The following is a 13,420-nucleotide window of genomic DNA, read 5'->3' on the forward strand; positions in this document are numbered from 1 at the left end:
ACCAAGATACATACACAAATTTGAATACAGCAAACAGACACATCAATGGAGAGTTCATAATTGGGGAGGGGGGGGGGGGAGAGTTGGTATGGAAGGGGGTTGGGCGGGGGGGGGGGGGGGGGGAGGCGGGAAGAAGTGGGGCACGAGGGAGGTTTGAATCTGTATCTTCCCCTTCACATTCCAACACCGTGACCACATAACCACAATGCCAAAATCATTCAAAGTCACTTGATGTTGCCCATGTCAATGTTGGAACAATCACTGTTTCTACTTAGCTACTTTTTTCCACAGTTCAGTACACCTTCTTCCTGTGTTCATGCTTGATCTGTGTTCAGTTTTTGATGGGCTATCCTCTTGCCACTAAATCTGAGGGGGGGGGGGGGGGGGCCTGCAATGGGGAGTTTCCCTCATTAGTGTTATATTGCTGCAATATTAACAATAGAAAGTTGAAAAATAATTCTACTCTCCAATGGCTAAACATTGTGGTCCTAACCATTCATCATTATTTAAGACTGATTATGCCTTTCAGTGTTCAGTATGGAGCATAGTCCCCCTTATAAAATTCCTCCATGATCCCCTATTCAGTGCTAACATTGGTGCCTCTTCTGATGTTAAGCCTATTACTTCAAAATCATTCTTAACCGAATCCAGGTACCTTCTCCTTGGTCTACCCCAACTCCTCCTACCTTCTACTGCTGAACCCATGAGTCTCTTGGGTAACCTTGCTTCTCCCATGTGTGTAACATGACCCCACCATCTAAGCCTGTTCGCCCTGACTGCTACATCTACAGAGTTCATTCCCAGTTTTTCTTTGATTTTCTCATTGTGGACACCCTCCTGACATTGTTCCCATCTACTAGTACCTGCAATCATCCTAGCTACTTTCATATCCGTAACCTCAACCTTATTGATAAGGTAACCTGAATCCACCCAGCTTTCGCTGCCATACAACAAAGTTGGTCGAAAGATTGAATGGTGCACAGATAACTTAGTCTTGGTACTGACTTCCTTCTTGCAGAAGAGAGTTGATCGTAGCTGAGCGCTCACTGCATTAGCTTTGCTACACCTCGCTTCCAGTTCTTTCACTATGTTGCCATCCTGTGAGAATATGCATCCTAAGTACTTGAAACCGTTCACCTGTTCTAACTTTGTTCCTCCTATTTGGCACTCAATCCGTTTCTATCTCTTTCCCACTGACATTACTTTTGTTTTGGAGATGCTAATCTTCATACCATAGTCCTTACATTTCTGATCTAGCTCTGAAATATTACTTTGCAAACTTCCAATCGAATCTGCCATCACAACTAAGTCATCCGCATATGCAAGACTGCTTATTTTGTGTTCACATATCTTAATCTCACCCAGCCAGTCTATTGTTTTCAACATATGATCCATAAATAATATGAACAACAGTGGAGACAGGTTGCAGCCTTGTCTTACCCTGAAACTACTCTGAACCATGAACTCAATTTACCGTCAACTCTAACTGCTGCCTGACTATCCATGTAAAGACCTTTAATTGCTTGCAAAAGTTTGTCTCCTATTCCATAATCTCGTAGAACAGGCAATAACTTCCTCCTAGGAACCCAGTCATATGCCTTTTCTAGATCTATAAAGCATAGATACAATTCCCTGTTCCACTCATAACACTTCTCCATTATTTGCCGTAAGCTAAAGATCTGGTCCTGAGAATCTCTAAGAGGCCTAAACTCACACTGATTTTCATCCAATTTGTCCTCAACTAACACTCGCACTTTCCTTTCAACAATACCTGAGAAGATTTTACCCACAACGCTGATTAAGAGATACCTCTGTAATTGTTACAATCTCTTCTGTTTCCATGTTTAAAGTTAGTGCGATTACTGCTTTCATCCAGTCTGATGGAAACTGTCCCGACTCCCACGCCATTTCAATTATCCTGTGTAGCCATTTAAGATCTGACATTCCACTGTATTTGATGAGTTCCGACTTAATTTCATCCACCCCACCTGCTTTATTGCACTACTATCTATTGACCATTTTCTCCACTTCCTCAAATGTGATGCTATTTCCATCATCATTCCTATCTCATTGTACGTCAAAATCTGAAACATTACTGATCGTATTTTCACCTACATTGAGCAACTCTTCAAAATATTCCCTCCATCTGCCCAAGGCATCAACAGGATTCACCAGCAGTTTTCCTGACCTGTCCAAAATACTTGTCATTTCCTTCTTACCTCCCTTTTGAAGACTGCTAATTACACTCCAGAAGGGTTTTCCAGCTTGACCCAACGTCTCCAACCTGTTTCCAAACTCTTCCCAAGATTTCTTCTTGGATGCTGCACTTATCTGTTTGGCTTTCTTTCTGTCTTCAACATAACTTTCTCTGTCTACCTGAGTTCTAGTATGTAGCCATTTTTGATACGCCTTCTTTTTCCTTTTACAGGCTGCCTTGACTGTGTCATTCCACCAAGCTGTTTGCTTCATCCTACCTTTACACACTACTGTTCCAAGACATTCTTTAGCCACTTCTAGTACTGTGTCCCGGTACCTTGTCCATTCCTTTTCCAATGACTGTAATTGACTACATTCAACTAACTGGTACCTTTCTGAGATCACTGTTACGTACTTGTGCCTGATTTCCTTATCCTGAAGTTTCTCCACTCTTATCCTCCTACATATGGACCTGACCTCCTGCACTTTCGGCCTCACAATACCAATATCACTGCAGATCAAATAGTGATCAGTGTCATCAAAGAATCCCCTGAATACATGTGTGTCCCTCATAGCCTTCCTGAATTCCTGATCTGTTATTATATAGTCCATGACAGATCTGGTTCCCCTGCCTTCCCAAGTATACCGGTGAATGTTCTTATGTTTAAAAAAGGAGTTTGTGATTACTAAGCCCACACTGGCACAGAAATCCAAGAGTTGTTTCCCGTTTCTGTTGGCCTCCATATCCTCTCTAAATTTACCCATAACCTTTTCAAACCCTTCTGTTCGATTTCCAACCCTGGCATTAAAATCACCCATGAGCAGAACACTGTCCTTGTCCTTTACTCTAACAACTACATCACTGAGTGTGTCATAAAAACTATCCATCTTATCTTGATCTGCCCTTCACAATACTAATATACTGACACAATCCTAATTTTCTTGCTAGACACTGTCAAATCTACCCACATCAGTCGTTCATTTGCATACCTTATTGCAACTACGCTGGGTTCCATTTCTTTCCTGATGTAAAGCCCTACACCCCATTGTGCTATTCCTGCTTTGACTCCTGACAGGTAGACCTTGTATTCTCCCACTTCATCTTCTTTCTCACCCCTTACTCGAATGTCACTAACAGCTAAAACATCCAACCCCATCTTACTTGCAGCCTCTGCCAGCTCTACTTTCTTCCCAGAGTAGCCCCCATTAATACTAATAGCTCCCCATCTCATTACCATTCATTTGCCGAGCCGTATCTTAGGAGTCCTTGGTTTGTCAATTAGAGGTGGGACTACGTCACCTCCAAAGGTCCGAGGCATTTTGCTCTGATGGTTGCCAGCATCATATTTAAAGTACCAGGGAAGCAGGTTGCTAGCCTTACTTGCCCTGGGTCCCATCGAGTTTTACCCCTAACAGTTGAGGGAATAACCGGTGGATTTGGTAGTCTTTGCCATCTGAGCACAAAGGTGACCACGACTCAGAATATGTCCGAGATGCCCATCCTTATTCCAAAGTAATTGGTATCCCGACTGTCAGGACCACTTACTTGGCCACTCATACGTTGCCCATGGTTCATGAACTATGACATGACAACAGGAACCCACACCATCAGTATGAAATTACAATGAAATGAAAACCCTTAGCTGCTTACAGGCTTTGACATACGTCAACGGGGACAGATGAAAATGTGTGCCCCGACTGGGACTCGAACCCAGGATCTCCTGCTTACATGGCAGACGCTCTATCCATCTGAGATCTGAGCCACAGAGGATAGTGCAACTGCAAGGATTTATCTGTCCCCGTTGACATATTTCAACGCCTGTAAGCAGCTAAGGGTTTTCATTTCATTGTAATTTCATTCTAACGAGCTGCATGGTCACCGATGGTATCTGTTCTTTCGGACATGTCCAACAGAACATATACCATCTTGCATATGGCTCAACGGCCATTTGACCATCTTCTTCTTCTGTGCGGATGCACAAACAGAGCCCGAAGTCTTACAGGAATTGGCAACACACCACGAGCAATGAGTATAATGGGCGGGGGCACTACGAATGTAGTGAGGGACAATACGTTGAGAATGCAGGTCTCGCGGGAGGCATGCCAGAGGTAAATCCCTGCAGTCGCACTATCCTTTGTGTCCTCGGTGGCTCAGATGGACAGAGCATCTGCCATGTAAGCAGGAGATCCCGGGTTCGAGTCCCGGTCTGGGCACACATTTTCATCTGTCCCCGTTGACATATGTCAACACCTGTAAGTAGCTAAGGGTTTTCATTTCATTGTAATTTCATTCTAATGAGCTGCATGGTCACCAATGGTATCCATTCTTTCGGACATGTCCGAAAGAACAGATACCATCTTCATATATACATTATCAGTATGTTGTCTCAAAACAAGAACAGGAGGGTATATTACTAAATCACCAGTTTGCTAAGTCATGGTTGCAAAATACTAACAAATTATTTACAGAGGTATGGCAAGATGTAGAAGCCAACCTAAGTAAAGCTCAGCTTGTATTACACAGAAATGCTGGAACATGTGAGGCAATACTGATCACACATACTATCTTAAAAGATGGAGTTAACAAATATCCTGCATCTATAGTTTATGTAAGATTAACAATCTGACAATGTTTATTGGAAAACACTCTTGGAACTTCTGAAGGCAGTAGGGATAAAATACAGGGAGTGAATTATTATCTATAACTTGCACAGAAACCAGACTACAACTAAAAGAATCGAACAGCATGAAAGAGAGGCAGTAGCTAAGAAGGGATTGTAGCCTATCTCCCACTCTTACATTAAGAAAGCAGGAAAGCAAACCAAAGAGAAGTTTGGAAAGCAAGCTTACTGAGAAGAAATAGAAACTTTTAGGTTTGCTGATAAAGTGTAATTCTGTCTCAGACGGCAAAGGACTAGAAAGATCAGTTGCACTGAAAAGAGTTTACTAAGATAACAGGAGCAAAAGTAAAGCAATGGTAATGGACTGCAGTTTAATTAAATCAGGCGACACTGAGGGAATCCAATAAGGAAACGAAACACTAAACTTAGAAGATGAGTTCTGCTATTTGGGCAGCAAAATAGATGACAATAGTTGAAGTAGGCAGTGTATACAATGCAGACTGGCAACAACAAGAAAAGTGTTTCTCTAAAAAAGAAATACTGTAACACCTAATATACACACATAAAAAAAAGTTTTGCATCACCCTGGTTCCCAGAGCTCCTGAAGATAGATGTTGACTGTGGATATTGAATCACAGACACTGTCCCTCTGACTGTTCAGAGATGTCACTACACCCACCCAAGATGTAAACAACCATGCATGACCAGTACCTACTAGATGGAGGGGGTTCGACAGCCGATCAGTTCCAGTGATTCCACCAGGAAGTAGATACACAGCTCGTGTTGTCTGTAGTTCAAGCACACCTAGATGGTCAATACCACAGTTTGATCGCAACCGCATTTTTACTTTGTGCCAGGAAGGGCTCTCAACAAGGGAAGTGTCCAGGCATTTCAGAGTGAACCAAAGCGATGTTGTTCGGACATGGAGGAGATACAGAGAGACAGGAACTATCGATGACATGCCTTGCTCAGGCTGCCCAAGGGCTACTACTGCAGTGGATGACTGCTACCTACGGATTATGGCTCGGAGGAACCCTGACAGCAACACCACCATGTTGAATAATGCTTTTCATGCACTCACAGGACATCATGTTATGACTCAAACTGTGCGCAACAGGCTGCAGGATGTGCAACTTCACTCCTGATGTCCATGGAGAGGTGTATCTTTGCAACCACGACAACCTGTAGTGCAGTACAGATGGGCCCAATAACATGCTGAATGGACCACTCAGGATTGGCATCATGTTCTCTTCATCGATGAGTGTCACATATGTTGGAGATGTGTTTGGAGGCAACCCAGTCAGGCTGAACACCTTAGACACACTGTCCAGCAAATGCAGGAAGGTGGAGGTTCCCTGCTGTTTTGGGGTGGCATTATGTGGGGCTGAATTATGCAGCTGGTGGTCATGGAAGGTGCAATAGTGGCTGTACAATATGTGAATGCCATCATCCGACTGATAGTGCAACCATATTGGCAGCATGCTGCCGAAGCATTTGTCTTCATGGACGACAATTTGCACCCCCATCAGGCACATCTTGTGAATGACTTCCTTCAGGATAATGGCATCAGTCAACTAGAGTAGCCAGCATGTTCTCCAGACACGAACTCTATCAAACATGGCTGGGATAGATTGAAAAGGGCTGTTTATGGACGAAGTGACCCACCAACCACTCTGCGGGATCTATGCCTAATTGCCGTGAGGAGTGGGACAATCTGCACCAATAGTGCCTTGATGAACTTGTGGATAGTATGCCATGATGAATACAGGCATGCATCAATGCAAGAGGACGTGCTACTGGGTATTAGAGGTACCGGTGTGTACAGCAACCTGGACCACCACCTCTGAAGGTCTCGCTGTATGGTGGTACAACATGCAATGAGTGATTTTCATGAGCCATTTGTGCAAAGGAATTTTCCTCCTCCCAAATATGAATTTTGTGCAAGTTCATAATGTTATCTCAAGTTAATGTGAACTCATCAGTAAATATCATTGAACAAACTGTACTCTTCACAAGTAGTCCACCGGTACTATAGCCTGGACTTTCTGCAGATGGTATGGATGTAGCTTCTGGTGACAGACAACTCTCCACACATTAGCATGAGATTTGCTCAACAACTGTGCCACTTGACAAGAGATGAAGGATAACTACTCTTCCAAGATGTGGCTTTCAAAGGAAACTTTTTGAACGAAGTGCAAATGGCTAACAACCTCTGCTGATACCTAACACTAGACAGAAATGCAGACTAACTGGTGGAATATTTACAAATCCTACCATGTGTAAAGTAAATTTCTCAATACCTCACAATACTACTGTAAATACAGATGACAAGCACAGAAAATATGTATTGCTGTACCTACAAGCTATAAGTCTGGAAAAACTCCAAGCAAAAAGCACAATTTGTAGTTGCAACTTTTTGGTTTTTCACAGTCTTCTCTCAATTGCTGCAAACATTGAGTATTTCTGTTGGGTCGGGCATGGTGGTACATGTACCTAGAAACAGTGGTCGTGGGATCAAATCTCAGTCTGACCACCTATTTTTCAGTCTTAATTTTAACCTGGCCACCACCGCTCACCTCTCAACAATGTGAGGAGTCACCAGGAACATGTGATTTCGATTCCACATTAAACTGTAGGTTCCCTTTCACCAGTTGGTGAACTGAGGTAGGAGAGGGACACTCAAGTCACTGAAGTAGCATCCAATGGAAGACTTGCACCAGGCCACTGAGCCACACAAAATTATTATTATTTCTTTCCTCTCTCAGACATTATGTCTGGTTAAAAATGGTAAGTGATGCAGGCCTTGATCAAGCGTGACTTCCTTTTAACTGTGTGGTATATGCTACATTGCATTTAGGAACTTTCGGGTAATTGAACATGTATCAATAATTACAGATTTCTGTAGTTGTATATATACATTTGGATGTAGCTGTATTGCGTTGATGTACTGGTGGATATTGTGTGGTATAACTCCTGTAGTTGATAGTATAATTGGTATAATGTCAACTTTATCCTGATGCCACATTTCCTTGACTTCATCATTCAATTTTTTCTCTTGTTTTCTTCTGTATATTTGTTGTATTGGGTATGGATATTTCGATTAGTTGTGTTAATTTCTTCTTTTTATTGGTGAGTATGATGTCAGGTTTGTTATGTGGTGTTGTTTTATCTGTTATAATGGTTCTGTTCCAGTATAATTTGTATTCATCATTCTCCAGTACATTTTGTGGTGCATACTTGTATGTGGGAACATGTTGTTTTATTAGCTTATGTTGTATGGCAAGTTGTTGATGTGTTATTTTTGTTACATTGTCATGTCTTCTGGGGTATTCTGTATTTGCTAGTATTGTACATCCACTTGTGATGTGATCTACTGTTTCTATTTGTTGCTTGCAAAGTCTGCATTTATCTGTTGTGGTATTGGGATCTTTAATAATATGCTTGCTGTAATATCTGGTGTTTATTGTTTGATCCTGTATTGCAAACTGAATCCTTCTGTCTCACTGTATATATTGCCTTTTCTTAGCCATGTGTTGGATGCGTCTTTATCAATGTGTGGCTGTGTTAGATGATACGGGTGCTTGCCATGTAGTGTTTTCTTTTTCCAATTTACTTTCTTTGTATCTGTTGATGTTATGTGATCTAAAGGGTTGTAGAAGTGGTTATGAAATTGCAATGGTGTAGCCGATGTATTTATATGAGTGATTGCTTTGTGTTTTTTGCTCGTTCTATAAAGAATTTTCTTAAATTGTCTACCTGTCCATAATGTAGGTTTTTTATGTTGATAAATCCCCTTCCTCCTTCCTTTCTGCTTAATGTGAATCTTTCTGTTCCTGAATGTATGTGATGTATTCTATATCTGTGGCATTGTGATTGTGTAAATGTATTGAGTGCTTCTAGGTCTGTGTTACTCCATTTCACTACTCCAAATGAGTAGGTCAATATTGGTATAGCATAGGTATTTATAGCTTTTGTCTTGTTTCTTGCTGTCAATTCTGTTTTCAGTATTTTTGTTAGTCTTTGTCTATATTTTTCTTTTAGTTCTTCTTTAATATTTGTATTATCTATTCCTATTTTTTGTCTGTATCCTAGATATTTATAGGCATCTGTTTTTTCCATCGCTTCTATGCAGTCGCGGTCATTATTCAGTATCTAATCTTCTTGTTTAGTGTATGTTGGTGGCTGTAGGATTGTTGAGCAGTCAGTTTCAAATTCTAGTTCTCTAAATTTTCTCAATAGTGTACCTTGAAAAGAACACTGTCTTCCCTCAAGGGATTCTGATTTGAGTTTCCGAAACATCTTCGTAATACTTGCATGTTGATTGAACCTACCAGTAACAAATCTAGCAGCCCACCTCTGAATTTCTTCGATGTATTCGTTTAACTTGACCTGGTGGGAATCCCAAATACTTCAGCAGTACTCAGGAATGGGTCGCACTAGAGTTCTACATGCAGCCTCCTTTACAAATGAACTTCACTTTCCTAAAACTCTCCCAATAAACTGAAGCCAACCATTCGTCTTCCCCACTACAGTCCTTACATGTTCATTCCACTCTGCAACATTGTACTCAGATACTTAATACTGATTGTGACCAGTAGCACAACACTAATGCTGTATTAAAAGATCACAAGATTGTTTTTCCAACTCCTCTACATTAACTTACATTTTTCTACATTTAGAGTTAGCTGCCATTCATCACACAAATTAGAAAGTTTGTCTAAGTCATCTTGTATCCTCCTATAGCCACTCAGTGATGACACCTTCCCGTATGTCACAGCATTATCAGCAAACAGCCACAGATTGCTGCTCGCCCCATCTGTCAGATCAGTTATGTATATAGAGAATAACAGTGGTCCTATTACACTTTCCTAGGGCACTCCTGAAGATACCCTTGTCTCTGATGAACAGTGAACATCGAGGACCACATACTGGGTCCTATTATTTAAGAAATCCTTGAGCCACCCACATATCTGAGAACCTATGCTTGCACTTTCATTAAAAGTCTGCAGTTGGGCACCATATCACATGCTTTTCAGAAATCTACGAATATGGAATCTGCCTGTTGTCCTCCATCCACAGTTCACAGGATATCATGTGAGAAAAGGGCAAACTGAGTTTCGCATGAGCAATGCTGCCTAAAACTGTGCTCATTTGTTGACAGAAGCTTTCCTGTCTCATGGAACTTTATTATATTCAAACTGAGATGATGTTCAAAAATTCTGCAACAAACTGGTGTTAAGGATATTGGTCTGTAATTTTGCAGGTCAATTCTCTTGCCCCCGCCCCTTGTATATAAGAGTCACCTGCACTTTTTTCCAGTTGCCTTCATGTCTGATCAAGAGACTGGGAAAAACCTAGGTGATCACTTTTCAACCTTTGCAGCTATTATTTTCCTTACTTCAAGGCGAGCTATGTCCACAAGCTGACAGATCTGATTTGCAAAGGTACAGCGAAGACATCCTGTAATGATACACCCTGTCTCATTCAGGGCTACATCTACTTGTTTTGCACGGAACTATAGCAAATTCCACTGCCAGTATCATAGTTCTAAAAAGAAACATATTCAATGGTGTGTCACTCTTCCAAATCTGATTAGTAGTTTCAGACAAACTGCAATATTTACAACTTAGGATTTGTCTATTTTGAACATGAAACCAACTGCTGTCTTATGTGTAAATGTGTGTTGTTGTTTGGGCCACTGCAGCTTGGCACAGCTAAGAGAATCTGCTTAAAAATACACAATATTTGGAAAAAACTTAGTTTAAAGCTGACACTAATCACATTTAGATGCATGATGTTGAACCGACAATTCAACTGGAAGGCAAAGGACATGAAATGTAAGTATGAGACACCAGCTAATTACAGTGATAGTCTGCTTGTTTTTGCCAAAGCCTTGAAAGAAAGGTGCACATCAAAAATTGAATCAATTTGTAAAAAGGTAATTCGGATATAAAACTTGTTAAATAACAACTTCATGTCATGAGTTTAAAGTCAAAATAAACACTTAAACTCGAAAACAACAGTATCAGCAAAAAAAGGGAAAATGCAGAGGAATGTGGCCATAAACAGTTCCTCAAAATTCAGGTTATGTCATCAAGTATTTCACATGGTCACTGTCTACAGCACTACACGTTTTCAGTCACCCACAAAGGACTCCTGGACGGACAAGAGTGTCCATGAATATCACTGCACATACTGTATATGTAACATCATGATGTGTTAAATCCTCTTGGATTGTCCGGAGGCATCAAATAACGGCAGACATATAGGTCAAATGATAATGCCTTCATGTCTGATCCAGAGACTGGGAAAAACCTAGGTGATCACTTTCCTAGCCACAAGCACATAAGTGAGCTGGGCACCACTTGTGCCACATACATCTGCATATTTCAAGAGGCATGTCCTCTACATTCACACTCCAATACCAGTGACATTCAACCTGCCTCAGCCAGTGCAGATTCTCAGCATCCGAATAATGCAGATTTCATAATTCAGCTTTCCATGATTTGTAAGGGTAGTTTCACTGGTAAAGAGATTTCTTTGAAGAAAGAATATGTTGTCCTGATGTTGCATCAGAACTGAGTGAAAGAATTCCATAGGTATTCAGCAATCCTACTGATTAATCTGCTGGTGAAGTGACCCATGATGTGGATGGAAGCTGTACGTGCCAAAGTTGCAAACATTGCTGGGCCGATCGATTCCAGGAACACACACAATTTCTCTGCAGTTACCATGTGGATTAAGAGCAACAGCTACGAAATCATCTATTTCATTCAGTCCACTCATTGCAGGCTTACTGCTTGCCCTCTGTGTGGTATTCCACCGCCTCTCGAATAAATTTTTTTGTACATTTGTTGAACTGTCATTCTTGTTGGTCACCACATATTAACAACTTTGCTGTTCTCTTTGTGTTCCTTCTGTATTCCCTGTAGAGAAGTGGTATATCTAGTTTCTTCACATTTGTGAAAGACATTTATTTTTTTCAAACTACACTTGATACATGTGAATGTTAGACAGAATGAAAGCTACAGCTCCTCTGTGCCCCTTTTATACTGGTATTGTGGCAGTGCAACACTTTGTGTCCTCCTAATCCGAAGTGACTTATTTCCCTACTTGGGTATGCAATCATGAACCTCCAAATAAGACTGCAATCCGTTTCATGTTTAAAATAAATAAATCATAAGACATAAATGCTGTAGTTATTCTGAAACTAGTAACTGGATTTTGAAGAGTGAAATGGCATAGAATTTGTCTCTTTTCTGAACTATGATACAGCAAAGTTGATATCAAAATTTCTGTAATTAATATTGCTATAAAAAGAAACGAAATGTCATTTAGTGAGAACTACCTCACAATTCATATGGATGAAAACAGAACTGCAATATCTTAAATGGCTCTGAAAATATTTGAGGGGAACAGCTTAGCTGAACCATCCTGTAAACCTGTGATGCATGTTTTGCAATATCTATAATATGTAAAATTGAGTTAATTGTAATTTGTATAAATTTTTGATTAAGGAAATTTCGATATTTATCAGACAGAACAACATTTCATTCTGTCTTTGTATATATCTAGAACATTTGATCTTTGTTGTCTATGATAAAAAAGTTATTGCCTTCCCTGTTTAAGTCCTAATACTAATCATCCTGATGCCATCATTACAACAATTTATAACATGGTTCTGGTTTACTGGACACAGTACATCCATAAGGAACTGACATTAAAAGATAACAAAGAAAATTATTTCATTGATAGAACAAGCACTATTTGCTGAGTAATGCTATCAGATTAACAGTACTATAATGAGTATAAACGATATACAAGTTCTATTCTGCCACTAAATTTTGACTTCACACACACACACACACACACACACACACACAGAGAGAGAGAGAGAGAGAGAGAGAGAGAGAGAGAGAGAGAATTCTGAATTTCATTTCCCTTATTATTAAGATACCACTCAGGACCATTTATATGTTCTTATTAGTAAACAAACAATTAATTAAAGATTGATAATTTCTCACAAATAACGCACAAAGCAACTTACATCATGTGCACAACATTGTTTGGGTAATATGAAGGATCAAGGAAGACTGAAACCTTTGTCACATATTTTGAGATCTCTGGATCCTCTCTTGGGCCCCTTATATATAACATCCATTTGTATGGAGCACTAACTTGGTACTGTCTTTCAGGGCACCACTGAGAAACATTTCCAACAACAAACCTGTATAAAATGCTCAGATTCAGGTAACAGTAAGCAAATTTTCATTGAGTGACACAAAGTTTTCCTTCACTTAATGACAAGCCATGTCTCAACAAGAGAAACTTGCCTTTGAAGCTTCTTAAATCTTCTCCCTCTTATGTGACATTCTGACTTCTGGTGAAGTTCTCTGGCAATCCTGTTGTTGTTCTTAGTCAAAGCTGACTTTACTTCTGTTTCCATAACTCTGTTGTTGTTTCCACATGAACTATCATCTTTTATACAAGGAATTTGTTCGGGCTGAATTCCTGTAGAAATGCTTTTATTTTTCACATTTTGTTTTTCTGCTCTTTTACGGGTATTAATAAAATGATAGGCCCCTGCACCAAAAATAAACTGA

The 13,420-nt window shown here is 40.3% G+C and overlaps 1 protein-coding gene across 2 annotated transcripts in view; it reads right to left on the reverse strand.

Annotated features, from left to right (window-relative positions):
- Positions 1-13,420, reverse strand: part of LOC124721592 — a 125,297-nt gene that overhangs the window by 55,769 nt on the left and 56,108 nt on the right. Inside the window, exons 4-5 of one of the 2 annotated variants that reach the window (XM_047246642.1) lie at positions 13,151-13,416; positions 12,865-13,044 (exon numbers count right to left, since the gene is read on the reverse strand). In XM_047246642.1, coding sequence (XP_047102598.1) covers positions 12,865-13,044; positions 13,151-13,416 — 446 coding nt within the window. The remainder of the gene's footprint in view (positions 1-12,864; positions 13,045-13,150; positions 13,417-13,420) is intronic. The other variant, XM_047246643.1, reaches the window with a different exon arrangement.

The sequence above is a fragment of the Schistocerca piceifrons genome, chromosome X (genome assembly GCF_021461385.2).
Source record: "Schistocerca piceifrons isolate TAMUIC-IGC-003096 chromosome X, iqSchPice1.1, whole genome shotgun sequence".
NCBI classification, from domain to species: domain Eukaryota; kingdom Metazoa; phylum Arthropoda; class Insecta; order Orthoptera; family Acrididae; genus Schistocerca; species Schistocerca piceifrons.